General features: G+C 37.4%; 1 protein-coding gene and 1 long non-coding RNA gene across 2 annotated transcripts; one reads left to right on the top strand and one right to left on the bottom strand.

The window, feature by feature from the left end:
- The first annotated feature begins 318 nt into the window (after positions 1-318).
- LOC133876107 (uncharacterized) lies at positions 319-690 on the top strand. Its single transcript, XM_062314391.1, has one exon. It carries the CDS (start codon positions 319-321, stop codon positions 688-690), a length of 372 nt encoding a protein of 123 aa, XP_062170375.1.
- A 4,018-nt stretch (positions 691-4,708) lies between these two features.
- Positions 4,709-14,677, bottom strand: LOC133876524 (uncharacterized). The gene is made up of 3 exons (XR_009901556.1): positions 13,388-14,677; positions 11,128-11,861; positions 4,709-4,792 (listed from the first exon to the last, which is right to left on the bottom strand). It is a non-coding gene; the product is annotated as an uncharacterized LOC133876524 (long non-coding RNA).
- Between the last annotated feature and the right edge of the window lie 9,186 nt (positions 14,678-23,863).

Raw genomic sequence — 23,863 nt, forward strand, 5'->3', positions numbered from 1 at the left:
ATCTAGATTTTGGAGGACATGCTGAGGTTATGCGTACTCGACTTTAAAGGCAAATGGATTAAATATCTACCTTTAGTTGAATTTGCTTATAACAATAGTTTTCAAGCAACTATTGGTATGACTCCATATGAGGCACTATATGTACACAAATGTAGATCTCCATTATATTGGGATTAAGTTGGTGAAAAATACCTCATTGGGCCAGAGATGATACAAGATATGAAGGATAAAATCTCTATTATTTGAAGAAGGATGTTAACAACTCAAAGTCGACAAAAGAGCTACGCAGACAAACACCGCCGCCAATTGGAATTTAATATGGGTGACCTTGTGTATTTAAAGGTATCACCAATGAAGGGAGTGGTGCGGTTTGGCCAGAAAAGGAAACTGAGCCCAAGATTTGTAGGCCCTTTTGAAGTTAAAGAAGTTGTTGGCCCTGTGGCATACAAAGTTGAGCTACTGCCAGCCTTATCCAGAATTCACAACGCTTTCCATGTATCAACATTAAGGAAACATGTTCATGACCCGCGACATATTGTGGATTTTGAACCACTTCAAGTACAAGACGACCTCAGGTATGAGGAACTGGCAGTTCAAATTCTTGATCGCAAGGAACAACAATTAAGGACCAAAACTATACCTTTAGTTAAAGTCCTTTGGCGAAACCATAATGTTGAGGAAGCATCTTAGGAACTTGAACATGAGATAAGGAACAAATATCCACATTTGTTTTGAGGTTTGGAAAAAAATCTTTTGCGGTATTTGATTGAAATACTTGTTGTGTGTTTTTGTGATATGCATTTGTGTTATTTATTTGTTAGTTTTGGTTTTCAGACATGGACCCACAAGGGAATCATATGCCACCAGGCTTTCCACTAGTGCCTCCTGCACCAGTTGATATTCCTGAAAATCCACCAGCACCTGCTGATATTCCTGTAGAGCCTCATGTGCCAGACCTGGTTACGTTAGGGCCAGTTCTTATGGGCGTATTTCACCCTGTAGGAGAGTTCATGTTATTGCAACAGACTTTTATCAATAACCAGGCCCTTAATGATGTAATACTCAATAGGATGGTTCAGATACATCAAGATATGGGATGGGATATTCAGATGCAGAATTTTGCCCCTGCTCATGGAAATGTAGATCAACCAGGTGCTGAAGCTCCTATCAACCAAGTAGAAGAAATTCATGTGGCACCGCCCAAGGATATCTTCAGTGATGTTGAAGATGATTAGGTAACAAGAAAGAAATTATTATTATTTCTTGATTGTTGTTAGTTAGTATCATGATTATTAGGATTGCAAATTTCGAGGACGAAATTTCAATAAGAGGGGTGGAATGTAACACCCGGATAAATAACACGCTTTAATACATAAAAATGATTATACACATACATGAGTATATGTATAGGATATATTTAATTTACATCATGTATGTATTTAACTTGTGGAATAATTAAACGTTTGAAATAAGTATTCCATATATATATATATATATGGAGTTGTCGACGCAATAGTTATAGGAATTAAACTAGCACGTACACCTGTCTTTTATTTACCCAAAATCCTTCCATACTCGAACCCAATTGATGGGTAATCGGTAAACCATTTCCTAACAAACCAAACTTAACTAATTAAAAGATAAATTAGTTAGGAACCAAATATTTCCCCAAATGATAGCCCAACGAAGGTTACCGAGTAATTATTTAGAGATAAGGAAGAATTCTGATATTTAGGCAGATTCACTGAATATTACCAAGATTTTCACCTGGACAGCGCATCACCCACATGCTTTAATCCCCATCCATCGATTATGAAGCACCTAGGTTGAATCTAACCATCAATAGATCTATAAAAAGGGTGTTCATCTCACATTTGGAAAACCATAACTGAAACTCTCAAACTTTCTGCAACTCCTCTTCTTTCAAAGCTTCTGAAGACTTTCTTCTTTCTCTTTCGGTATATAGGAGAGACTCTCTTCTACTTGTTTCTTTATTAGAACCGAAAAACAAGAAGAAATACTTCTCTTCTCTTCTTTTTCGTAAAAACCAGAAAACAGAGGAAGAACTTCCTCTGTAACTTCTCTGTTTGAACCAAACTAGTAGAGTTGTAGGAGAAAAACAGATTTCCAGCTCTTGGTGACTCTCTGACATTCCTCAAAATTCTGATCAGAAGCTCTTGGGTCTCTTAAAACAAAGAACCAGTAAGTGAGTTCTCCCTGCTTCTCTCTTCTTTCTTTTTGTTCCGTTCCTCTTCTTTTAATGGAAAGCCGATATATATATATATATATATATATATATATATATATATGTACTCATCTGTTTTAAATAGAGTGTTTTACAAAAACAAAACGTGTGTACTGTGGGGGACAAAGACGCGTGTGTGTGTGGTGTCAAACTGTGTATGTTTGATAAAGGTGTAAATCAACGTGTATGTGTGTGTTTATTAAAAGAAAGAAGAAACAGAGAATCATGACCGGTTTGTGTGTGTGTGATTGTCTTAAGAAGATATTTATATATATATATATATATATATATATATATATATATATATATATATATATATATATAAAGGTATTTTGTTTTAGTTATATGTTTTATACATTAACATGCATGGGACCTACGTGAAGACCATATATATATATAAAGGTATTTTGTTTTAGTTATATGTTTTATACATTAACATGCATGGGGCCTACGTGAAGACCATATATATATAAAAAGGTATTTTGTTTTAGTTATATGTTTTATACATTAACATACATGGGACCTACATGAAGACCATATATATATATATATAAAGGTATTTTGTTTTAGAGGAAAATATATTTAGTGAAAAAGGGAAATAATTTGTAGCATCGTTACGATGCCCAAATATTATATTATAAGACATTTGGTATTATAATGTGGTTATTCTGTCTGATTAAAAATACAAGGTATCGATATTTTATGCCGTTATGCCATCTATGTTCACTTAAAAATGTGATTAGCATCAAATGAATTATTTTATCTATTTATATAAAATAAACGAATTTTAGGACACGCTAATATTTACGTAATTCTTATATCTAAATCTATAGCCGTTATGATGCCTAAATAGAAAATGATTTCTTAAAACTATGTGTAGTAATAATAATAAATATTCTCTTAGCATCTCTTGCTAATTTATTATTATTGCATGGATATAATTATGCAGTCAATATTTATGTGGACAACTTTTGAAGAAAAAACTGTAAGTATCTTTATACTTACTGAAGACGAAGCTGGTTGATTTTTCCTATAATATTATGTTTACTGCTTTATTTATTTGTTTGCGCATGTGGCTTTGCATATTTATTATTTTTAATAATCTGTTTAATAACAAGTTGTGGATCCAGATCCACAGTGGTACATGACGATTCACTGGTAGCCCAGGTACAGTGAATGTAGAAGTACCCAAAAAGAGAATAATAAATACAAAAACTGGTGTACCCAGGTCACCAGGGAAGACCCAGGTTTCCAGGAACCCAGGTTCCCAAAGAAAATAATTAAAAGTTAAAGGGGAGGAAGCCCAGGCTTCAAATAGAACATTAACTGTGCCTAGGCCAGCAAAAAAGTGGAAAAAGGAAAATACCTAAAACTCTACATTTAAAACTGTCATATCATTGCCTTATGATCGTGTTTATATTCAATCTATGTTTATGACTCGCGACCATAGATTATATATTGTGTATATATATAATTATAAAGCCATATTGCATAATGCTAGATTTATTAAATAAATCAACACTCATTATATTATGAGAAACGGCAGACTCACTTTAGTATCTTGTGTTGTTGTCTTCTCTCTGTATTGTGTAATAATACAGTTTATGAAGAAGAAGAAGAATATCAGAACTATCCAGACCCTTAGATGGATCCTGATACTAGTATTTGAGGCTAGACTACCTCTTTTTTGCGAACTACTATGTTGTAGTTCACTGACTTAGTTTTTAGAGACAATATTTATATTTCTGCTGTTATGAAAATGCTAAGCTTTAGATATTTTGGCTTGTATAATTTTATATGCCCTGTGAGGAATGACTATTACTACTTTTGTATAATTATGCTGACTTTCTTATTATATCTATTTTGAGGTATTTCAGTAGAAGCTCTGAAGTGTTGTTAAAATTTCCAAGTCTATATTATAATTAATATTCTGTCGTAACGGGCGAGGCGTTACACTGGCTGCAAGGCAAAGCTTCAGAGCTGCCACACGCAAGCTCTTCCCTCTCATATTCCTTTCATTTAGATAGCAATTATTCTACTTCTTTTGCCTTCCCTATTTCATAATGGTTCTTTAATGATTTAGAATCTCATTTTATGTTGTTGGAGATGATTCACATAGCATGAAAGGGCAAATTGGATGTTCGACATGCCTTAAGGGTATACTCCATTACTCCATATTACTAGCCTACCTGGAAAATGATTTACAATGTGACTAAGATATCTTTGGAGTAAACTTTTGAAACTACATTAAAGAGTGCAAAGTATGGTATTATATTTCTTTCGTCTCTCTCAGCCATGCGGCAAACAAATGGCCTCCACATACAGATTCGTCAAAACCAATCAGCTTAAAAGATCAAAATGTTTAGCTTGAATGTCATTCATGCTAAAAAGTAGCAATTCTACTGCATAATGAAGACTACTTCCAACCAACAAGCGGGGACAAGGGCATTAGCATCTGTAAAAGGGATTCTAATATCAAAATGGTTTCTTTTCATAAGAAACAAGGCCATGGACATTGCCTTCAATTTGTGTTGCCCCTATCCGGACCTGAACAAACCACCAAATAAAAGACCATAGTCAGACCATGAAATCAAACATCCGTATGTGGCCAAAAACATATAGGTTCTCAAGTCATCATCACACGCTGTAGAATATCTAAAACAAGCAGGCAAGTTGTCATGAATTGTATTTTTTTTTTTTTTTGGATGAATTAAATCCTTTATAAAGCTTAAACATAAGAGTACAGACTCTACAGTAAAAACTAGAACAAGCCCCCTGCGTAGGGACAAACCCCCTAGTTAGAAGCAAAACTAACAAAAGCTATACACAAATAGCAACAACCAACATAACACATCTAAACAACCAACTACAAGAAACAAAGCAGGAAACAAAACAACAGAAACACTGCTATGCACAAGAACAAACACAGGATAGCAACAACACACAAACAATAAACGGAAATCAACTGCAACAAGCATTAACTGCACCAACTCAACAACCCTATATTAGATTTTGCAAATTCCATTGATGAACCTCGCCTATATTGTTTCCAGCCAACTTCACAGAACCTTTAGCCAACATCCTAGCTCGAACTTGCCATTTAATCTGGGAAACAATAGCATCTTCCAAGCGTGGAGTGTTGTAAATAGTTGGCCCTAAACATAACTTGCAGAGGTTGGTTTTCAGACTTTTACCCTATACCTTCTCTATGAACCAGTGAATAACAGCATCCCAGTGAAATGGAGGATCAACAACAAAACAATCATTCATCAAAGCTCTCCAAATCCTGCGGCTAAGTTGCATTCAAAGAAGAGGTGCTCCTTGCTCTCCTGACATCTATAGTGTTAGTTTTTGATTGGTTATATTTTGTTGACAAAATCACTATCATATAATGTTGCTGTTTTCACAGGAATGCCGTTTTATTTCGGAGTCTTCATTTCAGAAAAAGTGGTTCAAGATGCTCAAAAGAAGATTTTGTGCAGATTCCAAGTCAGAGAAGTTGGATCCCAAGCTTCCGTCTGGATGGCCCAGTCATGCGTCCGGACACCCATCAGTGTCTAGAAGATTCGAATAGTTCAAGGTTGCATTAATCCGAACGTCATGGCAATACGCCCGGACTCTCATCAGAGTTTGACAATAAATCAGATTTCCTTCACAGACACAGATATGGGAAGACAGCTGCATCCATCCGGACAACAGGGCAACACTGTCCGGATGCTATCCTTGATAAGGCAAGACATGGAGAAGAATTGCAACCGTCCGAATGTCAGGGAAACACCGTTCGAACGCAGTCCTTATTATGGTATTTATGTGCAGCAGAAGTGCAACCATCCGGGCGCTAAGACAATAACGTCTGGATGCGGCCCTGACATGGTATTGCGTAAAGCGCGTTATGGAAAGCCCGTTGCACAGTTATCACTCGAACGACCTTAGCTTGCGTCCGGACACCGCCTAGAGAAAACCGAATCAATGTCGATTTAGGTCTTCTATAGCCTATAAAAAGAGGCATCTAGGCATGTATTATTACAGAATTCGATATTGAATTCCTTAGAGCTTAGAGAGTATATTTTAGGGAGAAATTGTGAAGATCCAATAACTCTCAAGCCGTTACTGTGGTGCTGTGGCCCTGTGGCTGTACTCATAATTGAAGTCTATCTTAGGAAGGAGCCATAAGGTAAAGGAATCCATAGAAGACCCTTTCAAGGAGGAGACTTGGTTGCGAGGCGTTCATGTTGGGTTATGTGTCAGAGTGCTAGATACGATCGCTGCATCGAGTATGTGAGTGTTACTATCATGTACTAGCTTTGTCTTCTGATAGTAGATTTCTTGGGTTTGGCTGCCACTGAGTGATTTTTCTCTTAATTGAGTTCTCACTTCTTCAACAAAATATTTGTGTTTTATAAATTCCGCATTTACAATATTTTGTTACACATTGTGCACATACCCACGGTAAATTAGAAATCTCTTAATTTTTCACATGGCAAAACAAGCAAAGACTAGAGCAAGTAGAGCCCCACGAGCATAGCTTATCCTTGGTGGTTAAAGCATCCCTAACTGCCAACCAAAGGATAAAAGAACGCCTTGGAATGGCTAAGGGAAAGGTCCCATTGCTGAACTTCCTGACAGGAATATCAGCATTACCTATTGGAATTTCCGGCAGACGACTTTGTATTTCCACCAAACTATCCGATCGGGCACTCTTCCATAACCACTCTCCATTTCTAATAATGGAGGAAAGCTTAGGACCAATACTATGTCCAGCATCATAGATTGTCCTGAAACCATATTTTTCAGTAAGGTAACTAGCAAGGTGCCAAGTATCATACCACAGGAATATACTAGAACCATCCCCAGCCTTCAAACTGAGAAAAGGTCAAGCAATGGGACAGAGCTTCAAGATTTTCTTCCACCCCCAGGAGCATGTTTGAGGAATAGGGACTTGCCCAAAACTCTTCCCCTTCAACCACACATCTTGCACCCATGCCACCTAAAAGGAACCTGCCCTAGCAAATAGATTCCAAATATGAATCAACAAAGAGGCCTTATTCCAAACCTCCAGCTTCTTGATGCCCAAACCCTCTTTCTCCTTAGGAGCACACACCTTATCCCAAGCCACTTTTGCTTGAGCTTTCACATCTTTCCCACACCAAAGGAATCGGTTGAATTTTTGTTCCAACAAAAGAATAACTTTCTTAGGTAGAATGAAAATTCTAGACCAATAAACCTAGAGGCTGCAAAGGACAGAATTAATTATCTGAAGCCTTCCTGCAAAAGTAAGGTTCTTAACCAACCACGAGTCAATACGAGCTAAGATCCTAGCAACAAGACTTTCACAATCAGCTGCTGCCAATCTTTTGGTAATAAGGGGTACCCCTAGGTACCAAACCGGGAAAACACCTTCCTTCATCTACAAAAGGTTCAAGATATCATCCTTGACCTTCTCAATACGTAATTCCAGCACAGAAACAAGTGCTTTTAGCCAGATTGACCTCCAAACCTGAAAGGCCTTCAAACTCACCCAAAACATCTCTAATAACCTTCATAGAATTGAGATTCCCAACTGAAAAGATCAACAAGTCATCTACAAAGCAAAGGTGAGTAAGCCTGATTCCATAGCACCTCGGGGTGGAAATCAAAAAGAGGATTATCCCTAGAGCTTTCCTCCAGTAAAAGAGAAAGAATCTCCATGGCAATGACAAAGAGGTAAGGAGACATGGGTTCTCCTTGCCTAAGTCCTTTCTTACCCCTAAAGTATCCAACAAGTGTTCCATTGAGAGTAATGGTGTAGCTAGGACTAGAGATGCATTCTCTAGTCCAAGCCTAAAATTTAGGAGCAGCCCCGAAACCTTACAAACAATGGAGAATAAAATCTCAACTGATGGAGTCGTAGGCTTTCATTAAGTCTACCTTCAATGTACGTCTCGGATTGCCCTTCTTCTTGTGGTAGCCACATACCAACTCTTGTGGAAGAAGGATGTTTTCTGAGATACTTCTCCTCAAAATAAAAGCTCCTTAATTAAAGCTGATAATGTCATCTAAACCCGGAAGGAGCCGATTGGCTAAAATCTTGGTTATGCACTTGTAGATGATGTTACAACAAGAAATGGGTCTGTAATCCCCCATAGTAGCTGGATTCTTCTTCTTAGGAACCAAGGTAAGAATAGTAGCATTCACCCTTTTAAGTAACCTGTCTGTCTGAAAAATTTCCAGCACTGCATTAGAAACATCTTCACCAACTATAGACCAAGCTTTTTGGTAGAATCCTGCAAAAAACCCATCCGGGCCAAGGGCCTTTTGCTTTTTCAGGGCAAAAATAGCCTTCCTGATCTCCTCAAAAGTAACTTCAGCATCCATACCAGCCACACAACTAGGAGAAAACTTCTTCCTAATTAGCTGGGAAACCCGGGCTGCTTTAGAAGAGTCAAACTCATGAGTCGAGGTGCCAAGTAGCTTTTGATAGAAGCCAATAGCAAGCTCCTTAATCTGGATCGGAGTTGATCCTCCATCCTATTACCCTCTTCATCCAACTAAATCTTAATGAGGTTAGAAGAGTTCCTAGCCTTAACAGATTTGTGGAAGAAGGAAATGTTGCCATCACGTACCCAAGTTCATCCACATGTTCCTAGACTTCTGCTTCAAGAAGTTCTCTTCCGTAGCCAGGATAGAGATATAAGCATGTAGAACTCTCTTTCCCTCCTTTGACAAGTCACATTGCCATGAGAAGCAATGAAGTTAGCTTGGGCTTCCTCTAAATCTTGCCTTGCTTGCTTAACACGCTGCCCCAAACCTCCAAAGTATTCCAAGTTCTTTACTTTCATAATGTTTTTAATATAAGTCAATTTGGCATAAAGAGTAAACATAGAATAGCCATTAATAGTCATTGTCCACCCCTCCTCAACCCAATCCAAAAGTAGCCATGAATTGTATTTTATCCCTGGAACCAATGGATTTTATCATTAGAACTTTTCAACATGAAAATTTCCACTACGCAGTTTGTGGGCGTCACACATTGAGCATGCTGTGATTATTATACTATCCAACACCACAATTCCAAAAATTAAATTACCTTCCCAAGAAATACACATTAAGCATTAGCACCGCTTATTTTATGGCACCTCCACGGTCTCATGTCCAACTAGAGAGTACAAAGTCAAATTAATTGAGATCAACATGAAGGAACAGATATTCATCCAAAATTAACATGGAGGAACAGACACTAAATAAATTGACGTGGGTGAACTGCGTCTGCTGAGGGGGAGCCCCCTTTGTCGTTGGAAGAAGTTGTCACGATACTTAATTGACAATGCTGACACTAATTAAATTGCTTTCAAATGACCTAATTTAAGGGCATCGTGGACCAGATGTGGCACAGATAAACTTCTCAACAAAAAGAATAATATTACTAGGTCAACTGTCATGTTAAATTTCTCTAACAGCCACTGGATAGTATGTAGATTTATATCCTATAAAGTTATTTTCCAACACTTGCCAGTAAGTATCAAATGAGTACCATTCGCAGACCTGCCAAACCCCTTCGTTTAGGTCAAAGATTCCACTCGGACAAGAAAACTTGGGTGATATATTGGTCTAAGAATACCCCTAAGAATTCAGAAGAGAAGAAAACCAGACAATTGGAGCCTTGGCTGTAGTAATCCATCATTCTTGAAATCACGGACTTCAAAAGAATTTTTTGTGCATTACCTATCAAGTTTCTGCAACTTCCTGTAACCTTAAGCACTTTGATTTGGCTTAGTAAGACCCTTGCCAAGAATTCTTAATTTCATTTTCCCCCTTGATTCTTTTTAATATATAAAGTTGCCCAAGTTTTCTTGAACAAGAAAAGACATGAAAAGGAAAAAGGAATATGGAAGTTTTGTCCACAAATTAATCTTGCAAATCACTGTGAAATGAGAGATATACCTTTAAATTTTAACACCAGAGTAAGTATAATTACTCATCTTGTTAGGGAAAATATTAGTTTATCAAAGCCCATCAAAATCATTTGGGCCCAACCGGTTTACCCGACCCGACCACCCGACTCGGGTAGTCGACCCAAATACCTTGTAACACCCGAGGCCGCGAACATCTCGGGATTACTCGAGATTTAAGGAACACGACACACGATACATAACTAGATCGTGTGCCCGAAGTTTCTCCAACAACATGTCACCCATAAAGGATCGTGCGCTCGAGATAGGCGGTCGTGGAACCCGAAATGTTCGTGCGCCCGAGGCCAAGTCTTCCTCAACTACCGATCCCCTCACAAACGGGGAACAATCCTAACTGCTTTTCAATCTCTATAAATACCAGAATCTCTTCAGATATTAAGGTACATTCTATGCTTCTAAAAATTACTCTGCTCATATTCAATCTATCATCTAACTTAGGCATCGGAGGGGGATCGTCGGCACCCCCGACACAGTGTTTATTATTTTGCATATCATAAAGAACAAGGCGAATCTTCAAGTGAATCATCATCTGACACGTCACCATGCTGGAAACTGTATCAACACATCTCAAAAACCCATTTCCACTTATTGGACAAGGAAAAGAGTTATTAAAGGAACAAGGAATTATCCAATAACACAAATTAAGATAAAAGTTTCTTGATGGTTTTGCTTTATAACAAACCCTCTTTTATGACTATATATGAGATTCAAGTTGCATTATGTAACAAACAATTGCTCATATTTTGGGTGAAACTCACCCGCAAGTGACAAGCTAGGATGAATTGCTTTTAAGAGAAGAATAAGTTCTAGCCAGAACAATTAATGCTAATGACTACCTCAAAATACTTCTTGATGTACAAAAGCTATAGAAGAATATCAAATCATGCTCACGGCCATAGAAAAAAATTACAAATGCAAAATGCTAAGCCATACCTCTAGCCTTAATACCCCTCTTCTTAAGAGGTCGTGAGCAGTCTGCAGAGAAGAAGCACCAAGATCTTGAAACCCTTGCTTGCATGCTTGTAATGTGTAAGGTATAAACTTCAGATATTAGTTGTACTTCTCGCTCTTCATTGACCCGGCCGGTAGTCGTTTCCTTTTGTACTTCCACCACCAGATATTAGTTGTCCTCATGTCCACTTGGTGCCGATGATACAAAATGTCCTGCTTAATGTAGTCTACTCATTAGAACCTAATGTTTGGTTCCGAATATAAAACATTTTCGTCCCGGCTTGCTAATAACTATTCGGTAAACAACTTTGTTCGACGGTAAGATTGTTCCTGAACAAGCCCGTTTGTTAACAATCCTGATGTCATGTCGAGCCCACTCGATAATAAGAGCATCGATCTCGGGAACAAGATGGAATTCTTGTCCTACAATAGTTACCCCCACTAACACAAAACTCGCCATCGAGTTTTCTTGGGAATATGGCTATTCCTCTAGAAGTTGATTCTTGAAAAGATATTCGCCATGTTCCTCTGTCGGCATAGTGATTTGAACCAATTGTATCTGTTGTTCAAGAGGTGTGGACAATCTCCAATTGGCTTGGTAGATGGCTCGCAAGGTTGTGGTTGCACATTTTGTAATTTTCCATATCTCACGACGATGCCCACATCAATCCTGAAAGGAAGGTATTGCGCCTTCTGCCATCCATTCTTCTCCCTCACTTCAAAAAAAAAAAAAAAAGAGAAACCTTATATATTTTTTACATTCCTTCATTCTACACCCTGAGTGGTTGTTGTATCACCAAACAGTTGCCTTAACACTAACACACACAGTCGCGGGATCTTTAAGGAACTCATTAGTTATTTTTCAGAAATATAACACCTTGGTTGGGGCAAAATTCATTGGCCTCCCCAAAGTCCAGTATCATCCGTTTATGCATGTCAACTATATTTCTAAAATTTTAGAAATTGCTTTACAGCCATAAGTCTTGGCTAGGATAGTATAATACATACATAGCGTAGTATATTTTTTGCATTAATTCCAAATGTCTTGTTAGTATAAATATTTCAGAGTTTCATATAAGATAATTTTTGCTATCTAGAAAGAATTTCTTAAAGTCTAAAATTTATAACTTAATAGCATGCATGCCTTATAATTAAAAAAAATAAAAAAATAAAAAATAAAATTTTATCTCAATGAGTCCATTCTCAATTGACTAGCAAGCCTAACCCATAGTTGTATTAGTATGCTTTCTTAATTGTAGATATGAGGGTAGTAATTTGTTTAAATCTGTACTCAAGTGACTAACTAGCTATCAAGAATTTCTCTTAGTTACATTAAGAGAAGTAAGTAGATCCTCTGACCCTTCCAAGGTAATTTTATGTCCTGTTATTTGATCCATTGTTTTTAGCATTATAGTTAAGTACATGTATATAATTGTTCGAATTTACCTTGTTTTCATAAAGGATTTCCAAAGAGCTTTTGAAAATGAAAGTTGTCTATAGAAAATTATATCATTGAGAATATATTTATTTATTTTGAAATCTTTTATCTTGAAATAATTTCTAGATATATTCAATTTTTAGTCTTTGAAAGTTCCCAAATTGGAAAAGCTTTATTTTTTTGAAGGTAATAATTATAAGAAGTATGAGATGAACACCCTCTTACACGCTGCCCTAAAGATATCAAGAGAAGAAAAAGAGATGAAAAAGTTTATAAGATGAGGGCATGTGCGGAGGATATATTTTTTGGCTCAAGAGAATTAAAAGAAAATACAGTTCGATATCGACGCTGGGATAAAGGCGTAACCACTGAAGCAGGCCAAGCCAGAAGGTGGTATTCCATCAACAATCACACTAAGTGTACTTTGATTGATTAGCTAACGGGCAGGTGTACGGCCATAGTCGTTGCCATGGGCACAAGGACCACGCAACCCTAATACGCGGGGATAACAGCGTACGTAGGCCCTATTATGAAAATGTTAGTTATAAATAAATATATTTATGTGTTACGAAAAAGATGAATTGTTTTATTGTAGCTTTGTTAGAAATTGATTCATTTCAAAATTAATTTGTGCCTTCATTTAAATAGGGATATGCGTTAAATATGCTTTGAAGAGGTTTTCAAAGAAGAAGAAGAAGAAGAAAAAAAAAGTTTTTAAAGAAGAAGGTTATCTCTAAATAGGTTTTATCTCTAATTCATTTAAATAGGGATGCAAATACTCTAACACTATCCAAAAATCATTACCGGCCGGAAGCCCGAACCCTTCGCATTCGATTCTTTCCCTCGGGTAAAAAATAAAAATCCAGTCTCTCCCGCATCTCAATCAGATTTCTTCCTTTGAATGTCTGCGTTGTGAGCTCATACTGCTGTTATTCTTTCTGGGTTTGCTGAACGTTCTGTAAGTCTTGTTAGGTGCTTGTTAGAATGCCCAAGTGACCAAGGGAGGGAGAAGGCCTCAGAACATGGAGATGAAAAAGAGCTGTTATTGTTTCGGATGTTGTGGATAATAGGTGTTTGTTCAAAGAGAATAACTTCTATGTGGTCTTGGCATAAACCATGACCTTCAATAAGGAATGAACACATCAGCATATAACACCAAATTAATCAAATAAACCAAACACACAATTACTCCTCAAGGTATAACAAAACTCCTCTAGCTCTTTCCCATTCAGACGTTACCCACTGCGCATGCCCACGCTAGTGACGCCACCATCGAGCACCACCGACCCACTGCCTCTCCTCTGCTAAAATCTCTGGTGCTTAAGATCGAACTCGCCGATTGCTATAGCAGAGAAGTTGGTGTCAAGAACCTTTGGGAAAGCTAGTGAGTTATAAGTTCTTCATCTGTCGGGTGAAATCGAAAACTTGGGGGCAATTCTATTTGCTCAGCTTCTTTTCTAAGCCTAGAAGCGTTTTTCATTCCTCCAAATCCCCTATAAAACCGTCTGTTTTCAGTAAAAAAAAAAAACCTGAAATTTTTCTCTAAATTCTCAATGGATTTTCGGAAACACAGAAAATCAACCTACAAAACCAAGTTTTTCCCAAACACAGACCTGATATAGTATCTGTAATTGCTAAATGAATTCCTACTAAAAATCCCTAATTTTCAGTATTCACGAGAAAATCCAACTCTAGCACAGATAGCACAACCGCCGAGTAGAAAAAGGCATCCAAACACCCACCCCAAATCGGCATCCACTGCCCTCCAACACACAAAAAGGAACCCAATCAGAAAATCAGTCACAACCTATTTCACCACAACCCAAAATTCAAACACAAACACCATAACAATCAGTGAAGCCAAACACAACCCTAACCGCCGTTCCTTCAGTTGCCATCCATGGAACCCACCCCTGTTAAGGTACCACCCCAACCCCACGAAACTCTACCACCGACGCAAGAAACGTTCACGTTCTTCGCCGGAGATTTCAGCGGAGGAGAGGCAGTGGGGTCGATGCCGCTCGGCGGCGGCGTGGGCAGTAGGGTGAGCGGTGGGTGGGTAAGGTCCGAATGAAAAAGAGGAGTTTTGTGATACCTTGAGCATGTAGGCGGATATTAGCCGCATGCATCCACGATCTACAATTACCGTTACCCGCACATGCGGATACGGCTGCGGTTAGTAAAAATTACTTTTCATATATGCGGATACGAATAGTAATTTTAGAGTATACGAATGCGGTTATTTTATCCTTTATATATAATATATTTTTTATATTCAATAAATTTACCGAAACTACGTCGTTTTGGCGTTTAATACCAAAATGATGTGGTTTTGAATTAGTTATAGATTACGTTTACATTAACTTGATGTTTGTATTACTCTTTCGTGTAACACTTGCGTAAAAAGACAAAAGTAATGTAAAATCAATATATTTTTAAAAGATTAGGGCTTAAAAAGAATAATAATAAAAACAAGCAAAAAAACTAAAAAAAAAAAACTAAAAATGGGCCTAAATTATGTTCAAAATCATTTAAAATAAGCCTTAATAGAGATTAAAATAAGGCAAAAAAAGACAAAAAAAGGCCCAAAATACTCATTACTTAATACGTAGATAACATATAATAACTGTAATAATCGTGCCGATACAGTTAGTAAAAACTTGATATGGATGTGAATGCAGATATCAAAAAGTGATATCGCATTTTGCGAATGCGGCTGCAAATATTACAAATAACCACATCCGCATGTATACTCATAATTTTTTGTATAACTTTACTTCTTTATAAGGGGTAGTTTTGACCAACAGCTCTTCTAAACCTATAACTCCTAAGTAATTGTAATGTTTGAGACATTATTTAATAATTAAAGTATAAAAACTTGAGTAAGTAATCGATTAAAGTTAATTACATGAATTTAAAATGTAAAAGAATATTTTTAAAGTTCAAAGAAATAGAGAATAGTAATAATAGAAAAGAAAAATAAAATAGAAATGAAAATTAGAAAAAAAAAAAAATGAAATAAGAAGAAGATATAGGGGCATGAATTTGAAATCAAAAGAAAGAAAAGTCAAATGGAAAAAAGGGGCATTAATGGAAAACAAAAAAAAAAATAAGATGAGGTGCACAATCACTTGAAAGAAAAATGAAGGGTCGTACGCCTTCAGTTAAAGAGGCAGCATCCTATCTTTTAATAAAATAAATAAATAAAACAAGTGAGAGGCGCATATGCACCCCTTGCCTCTTTTCATGTAGACCCGAGAGAAAAACAAAAAAAAATAGGGGAAGGGTTTTCGTTAAAGTTTTTGATACAAATCCCATGATCTACGAAAATCCAACCGTTCAAACTCAAATCCGACTTCGGAAACGTGATTTACGCATAAGGATCTATGTTTTCACCGATCGTTTGAGGTAAAACACTAAACTCATGATTTTCGTGATTTTGGGTTAAAATATTAAAATATGAGTTTAATCTAATGTTTCCTTTAGGTAATGGGTTACTTGGAACTTACTTGAAGCTACCCAAACCTTGGGTTTTGGTTTGGTAAAATTTTGGTAAGTTCTCCTCAAACCCTAACTTTTGGGTATTTAATTTTTATTGAGTTTTTATGTGATTAACCCTTAGTAAATGCTATTGGGTTAATAATATTGTTTTTGGGATAGTATATTATAGTTTAAGATTAGAAACCCTAATTTGATGGGTTAAATTAATTTGGGCTTTTTAAGTGTTTTAAAACCTAGATTGTTAGTTTGTGGATTAATTGTGGTTATTGTGATGATTAATCCCAAATTAGCTACGGGTTTTGTAAAAAGATTAGTGAACGTAATTTTACGGATAATGTTATTCTAAAATGTGTTAATGATTTAAGTTAATAAGTTAGTAATTATTGTAAAAATATTAGTGACTATAATTTTAGGGTTAATGTTAGTATATAAGTGTTAGTGGAAATAATTTATAGATTTGTGAATATAATTTGAGGTTAGTATTTAATGTTATAGGTAGTTATTTAAGTGGTGATTTTAATATCTGACCCTTAGTAAATACTTTGAGTTAGTATTAATTGAGTTTGGTTAGTGTCTAAGATTTATGGGTAGATGTTTGAAACCCTTGAAATATTATGGGTTTCCCATGAGTTAGCTCCTGAGCAATTTAAGAGGTATATGTGAGTCCAATATTAGAAGTTGTGTATAATGTGCAATGTATTGTCTTTACAATGATGCATTGCATGGTGGTGTCTAGAAGACCTGGTGCTTAATATCCGCGCAGCCAAGGTGAATATTCTACTTACTGAGAAACTTATTTTCATATAATATAGAATTGCTAAATATATATTGTTTTACCAAATTCGAACCAACTGTATATTGATTATAACTGTTTTGGTTGTTTTGAGTACTTTTGAATATCTTGAAATTATGATAGATGTTTGAAAATATGAATATGATATGTGGAGTTTGAATGAATTGTGTGATTGTACGTGGTGGTTGGGAATTTTGTAGACTATGGTTGCATTGTAAATGAATGGAATTTTTAGTGTGAGTTATAAAATTGAAACATGATGCATTGCGTGCTAAACGGCACAAAATTTGGGATACAGTCCTTATTCTCTGGAGTTACGGACTCGACGTTAATATGGGATACGGTCCCTGTTCTCTTTGAGTTACGGATTCTATGTTAACTTGGGATACAGTCCCTGTTCCTTGGGATATGTTTCCTATTCTTTGGGATACGGTCCCTGTTCCTTGGGATACAGTCCCTATTTCTTTGGGATACGGTCCCTGCTTTTTGGGATACGATCATCGTTCGCTTGGCATATGTATATATATTGTGATTTGATGGAATGTGTTGCATGTCTTATATATTGTAGTTTTGGTAAATGTATTATTTGCATGATTTAAATGCATTGAGTTTGAAAGTGTGTAGATGATTGCATTGCATAGAGTTAGATGTTATTGTCTATGTAATACCGCGCGAGTTGTCCTGCAAAGGCAATAAGTGTACGAGATTAGGCATGGTGTTATGGGATGCTAATGTCTATGTAATACCACGTGAGTTGTCCTGCAAAGGCAGTAAGTGTACATGAGTAGGCTTATTGTTGCCTAATTTAGGGAATGTAGATGTCTTAGTATAGCTAAGCTAGATGTCATGTTTTCTTGCTTAGACGTACTTGTATGCTTGAGATTACTCGTGTACATGTATGATTGAGCCACTAATCAAAAGGAATATATTGTAGATGAGTCGATATGTAAAAGCTTCCAAGGTGAGATGACTGGAATTTCTATATATGTTCACAGCTACATAGTATGCTTTACATATTTTCTATTAGTTAGTGTTTGCTATATCAGCTATTGTGGGTTTTTCAAACAAAAGTTTATAAAATTGGTAGATGTTATAGTGCTCGCAAGACTATAAAAGAAAAGTTAGTTCTTTGCGAAAACTCAGTGAATAGTATACCTCTAAGATCTTAGTGTAATTATTTATGATAAGACGGTGGACTCATAATTTCACTTGTGCGGATGCGGCAACCCACGTAACCGTGCAGACATTGATGCTTTGGTTGCAGGTTCTGCAGATATAGATATTGACTCGTCCACCTAACGTATGAGATGCTATGATTGGAACACATTGCGACAGTCATAAGTCACGGACTCATGGGTAGTCCGCATTTTGGGTATTTTATTTATGGCTCGTGACCTAAGTGGCATATGTATTTATTGAGCCTGTATTTTAGAATGTAATTAGTGTAATATGTTTTATAAGCCTTAAATAGATAGACGATATATAACTCTTGTTGTTGATAACAATTATGTATTAGATGTATTTTTGCTTATGATATGTGTTCCGCTGCATATTGATTATTGTATCCCGCTGTTAGATGTAACTTTGATATCAGGTACATGTTATGGAACGTGTACGTTATGTTGGCTAAGCAACAAGTAATCGTGCCACTGTGAAGATCCATTTGTATGTTTCAAAAAAAAAAAAAAAAAGGGGTCGTCACAATAATTATTTGTTATTTTTTCTTTTTTAATCAAATTTTATGTTTGCATAAGGAGTAATGGTATTTGTCACCCTCATGTCCCTCTTGTCTTCCAAAATTGATGTGCCTCTTAAAATCACCATTAAATTTATAATAGATCACTATCGGACGAGTAATGCTACATGTCACTCCTATGTCCCCCTTGTGTCCCCCCAAAACTTATGTAGCTCTTAAAATCACTATTGAATTTTTGATAGATCACTATTAAATTTTGATACAATGGAGATTTTAACAGTCACATCAATTTTGGAGGGATACAAGGGACATGAGGATAACATGTAGCATTACTCCTATTAGATTTTGATCAAAATGTGATTTTAAAAGTCACATCAATTTTAAGAAATACAAGGGAGACATGAGGTGCATGACAAGTAGCATTCATTACTCTTGCATAAGTACTATCAACCTTTGTTTGAGGGTAATTTTGTTTTCAAGTCATATGAGTAATAAAATTGTACCATTTTTTGTTTAAATGTATTATATATAGGGTTAAATACATTTTTGCCCTCTGTGGTTTAATTTCTTTATTTTTTTTGCCCCATGTGGTTCATTTCGTATCGCAAATGGTACCTAGTTTTGGCTAAAGATGGACATGGTACTTTCGTCCAAAAACTAATGGTAGTCCACGTCAACACCTCTAAGATGTTGACGCATGTCCTATGCATTAAAAAAATTTAAAAAACTGAAAAATAATAAAACTTCAAAATAAATTAAAAGCATTAAAAAGTGAAAAATAAAATAAAATAAATAGAAGGGAGTGGCTCAACTACCCCCCATTTTGTTTTTGGAGTGACTGAAACCACCCCTAAAAGCTTTGGGAGTGGCTCGGCCACACCCATGCATTTGGCCTAGGGGTGTGTTCGACCACCCCTAAGGGCCACACCCCCTAACCCCCCCCCCCCCCCCCCCCTTTTTTTTTGCTTAGCCTTGTGGGGGTGGACGAACCACCCCCGTGCCCTGTGATGTCCCTTTTTTTTTTTTTTTTGGTAATTACCTTTTCCCCCATCAACTTCTAGTCATTGTCAATATGCCCCCATGAACTGACACTTCGACCAAAAGAGAGTATTCAACTACCATTTTTACAAAATTTGCCCCCTTCCATCAGTCAGACCCATTAACTTGAACTGTCAAAGGGCCACATGTGCCTCACGTGCCGTCTAAGCTGATTTCCTTCCCATTTTGCCATCAGCCTTGGTTGTTAAAAGACAAATATACCCTTATCAAAAACCAGCTGAATTTCAAAAATTCCACTTATTGGTTTACGCATATTCCCTTAGTTTTACATGTGGAATACCTGAAATGCCCCGTCCCCCCATGTATGAATGTCCGAACTAACCTAATTGGAACATTGCTACGCCACACACTTCATTGTCAGCACTCAAAACCCTAGAAATTTTACTCATACCTGACGCGATCTTCGAACATCAAACCGACCCAAACCGAATAGATCTGCTACAAGTAATCTAAAAATCACTCAAGATTTTTAGCATTATAATTATTTTTATTTATTATTTTGTTTTCATTAAGTTATAGCAACAAAGTTGTTGATTTCTTTTTTTACTTTTATTTGTTAGTGGTACCCATAGTTCTGCTACTCGAGATTTGGTCGTTTACTTGTTTATTTGGTTTGGTTTGGTTTGTTTTTGTTGCTTTTTTTTTTTCCCCTGAAGTGGTCACATTTGTTCCAATTTGTTTGTTGGTGTTAGTTTTTGTGTTGGCTGCATTCTGTTGGACAAAATCACTTCTATGTAATGTTGCTGCTTTCACAAGGATGCTGTTTTTTTTAGAGTCTACACTTCAGTTATGACCTTCAAGAAGACTCAGTTCAGAATTCAAACCAGTCAGTTCAGTTCCCTTGAATCCGTCCGGACAACGTGGTATTCCGTCCGGACGCTCATCAGTCAGCAACATCCGTCTGGACGACGAGAACTTTTCGTCCGGACGTCCATCAGTGTCCAGAAGCTTCGAACAGTTCAAGATTGCATCTGTCCGGACGTAATGGCAAATCGCCTGGACGCTCTTCAAAGTTCGAGAAGATCCCAGTGTTCTAGTGAATCCGTCCAGAAGACATAGTTATACCGTCCGGACACCATTCAGTGTTTGACAAGCATTAGGGTTTCTCCCTCAAGACACAATTATGGGATGACTGCTGCAACCGTCCGGACGATGTGTGATCCCGTCCGGACGATGTCCTCCATAAGGCAAGTCGTGCGTACAAAGTTCAACCGTCTGGACATCAGGCTTCGTGGTCCGGACAATCAAGCATCATATATGGAAATTGCGTGCACCAGTTCAACCGTCCAGACATCAGCCTTCAGGGTCTGGACGCTCAAAACCTTATTATGGTAATTACGTGCAGCCATAGTGCAACTGTCTAAATGCTAGGGCAACACCGTTCGGATGCGGCCTTGTTATGGAAGCTTTCAGCGCTATTTTGGAAAGACGGTTGTAGTTGACCGACCAGACGCTCAGTCAAGCCGTCCGGACACCCTCAAGTATTTTAATCATAACGTTTTTGTCAAATATCGAATTGGGATGAAATTGGCGTCATTAGAAAGCTAACGAAAAATGCTGTAAATTATGGTCCGGATGGTAAATAGAGAAGTCCAAACAGAAACATCACTTGTCCGGACGCCCTTGCCAAAATTCAAGAATTTTTTAGAATTGCTTTTCAGACATGGAAACAGTTGCCCGTCCAGACACCCAAGGCTGCCGTCCAGACGCGCGTGCTAGAGACTCCGATTCTGACCTGATTTAGGTCTTCTAAAGCCTATAAATAAGAGGCTCAAGGCATGCATTCGACACAGAATTCGGTGGTGAATTCCTTATAGCTTAAAGAGGGTGTTTAGGGAGATATTGAAGATCTGCTAGCTCTCTAGCTTTTGCCAGTGTGTGATTTGATCAACTGTGAAGTCTATCTTAGGGGTTGGCCCTAAGGTAAAGGATTCCATTGAAGACCCCTTCAGGTAGGAGACCTGGTTGGAAGGCGTTCGTATTGGGTTACACGTTAGAGTTCAAGGTATGACCACTGCATCAGGGGTATGTGAGTGCTACTACTTTGTAACTAGCTTTGTCTTCTGAATAGTGGATATCCTGGGTTTGGCTGCATCGGAGTAGTTTTTCTCTTAATTGAGTTTCCACTTCGTCAACAAAATATTTGTCTCCTTTAATTCCGCATTTAATATTTTGTTGCACACTGTTCACACATACACGCTTGTTAGAAGTCAATTTAATTTTTCAATTGGTATCAAAGCGGGTACACTCTATTAAGGATTTATTTCCTGAGTGTGATCCTCATCTCTTTTGACTTCTATTTTTTTATTACACCTTTTTATCATGGATTTCTCTCAGTTGTCTGAAGAAAATTGTGTTATTTAGCTCTCTAAAGTTTTTGCTAAATTAGATAAAATTGTTTCTCCAAAAGAGCTAAAAAAAGGTGAAGCAAGAAAAAGTGTCTTTGATTGTTCAGTTATCTGAATCACTTGCTTTGATTGACTTTTTGAAATCTGAGAATACCATGTTATTTGACATTATTGGTACACTTAAAAATAAATTAAAGGAATCTGAAAATCTCTTGAAAAAATTCTCAAGTAATAATTTAAAAAGCATGTTGTGTATGCATTAAGATATTTCGAACAAGCCTGGTTTGACTGCTAATTTAAGTACTTCTACTTCACATGCTTTTGATTCTGAATTAGATTCTGCTGATATTAAGCTTGTGATAGTAGATTCAGTTTGTTCTGAAAATTCTTGCTTAAATAAACATGTGATGCCAAAGTCCAAGGAATCAAGAACACGAGGTAAGTTTGTTCCTACTTGTCATAATTGTGGAAAAACTGGCCATATTATGCCAATTTGTTATTTGTTGAAATCCCACAAGCCTTGGATTAAGTAGGATACTCTGAGGAAAAGTGAAATTGACGGATTCTTCCTCATCTAAATATGTCCCTCCTCATAGGAAACATACAAAATGTAAAGGCAATGTTATTTGTAAGAATAATAATCATAGTGGTCGTACCTTGAACTCTAACGTGTAACCCAACACGAACGCCTTCCAAACAGATCTCCTATCTGAAGGGGTCTTCAATGAAATCCTTTACTTTAAGGTCAATCCCTAAGATAGACTTCATAGCGGATCAAATCATACACTGGCGAAAGCTAGAGAGCTAGCTGATCTTCAATATCTCCCTAAACACCCACTCTAAGCTATAAGAAATTCGCCACCGAATTCTATGTTGAATGTATGCCTAGAACCCCCTATTTATAGGCTTTAGAAGCCCTAATTAGAGTCAAAAATGGATTTTCTGGCACGTGCGTCCGGACGGTAGCCTTGGGCGTCTGGACGGGCAACTTTTTCCTTATCCCAAAAGCAATTCTCAAATTTTCGCAGGGCCGTCCGGACGCTGGATGTTTTAGTCTGGATGGAGGCCGTCTGGACGTTAATACTTGCCATCCGAACCATCAATTTACATCATTTTTTGTTAGCATTCAAACGACGCCGATTTCGAACCAATCCGATATTTGAGTAAAAAGTTATGATAACAATACCGGAGGGTGTCCGGACGGCTTGACCGAGCGTCCGGACGGTCAACTGCAACTGCCTTTTCTGAAATAGCACTAAAAGCTTCCATAACAAGGCCGCGCCCGGACGGTTGCACTTCGGCTGCACGTAATTACCATAATAAGGCTTTGGGTGTCCAGACCCTGAAGGCTGATGTCCGGATGGTTGAACTGGTGCACGCAATTTCAATATATGATGCTTGATCGTCCGGACCATGAAGACTGATGTCCGAACGGTTGCAGCCGTCTTCCCATAACTGTGTCTTGAGGCAGAAACCCTAATGCTTGTCAAACACTGAATGGCGTCCGCAAGGTATTGCCACGTCGTCTGGACGGACGCACTTGAACACTGGATTCTTCTCGAACGCTGAATAGCGTCCGGAAGATTTGCCATTACGCCCGGGCGGATGCAATCTTGAACTGTTCGAAGCTTCTGGACATAGATGGGCGTCCGGGCGGAAAGTTCTTGTCTTCCGGATGGATGTTGCTGACTGATGAGCGTCCGAACAGAATACCACGTCGTTCGGACGGATTCTAGGGAACTAAACTGACTGATTTGAATACTGCACAGAGTCTTCTTGAAGCTCATAACTGAAGTGTAGACTTTGAATAAAACAGCATCCCTATGAAAGTAGCAACATTACATAGAAGTGATTTTGTCCAACAGAATGCAGCCAACACAAAA

Source organism: Alnus glutinosa, chromosome 8, assembly GCF_958979055.1.
Source record: "Alnus glutinosa chromosome 8, dhAlnGlut1.1, whole genome shotgun sequence".
Classification (NCBI taxonomy): Eukaryota; Viridiplantae; Streptophyta; class Magnoliopsida; order Fagales; family Betulaceae; genus Alnus; species Alnus glutinosa.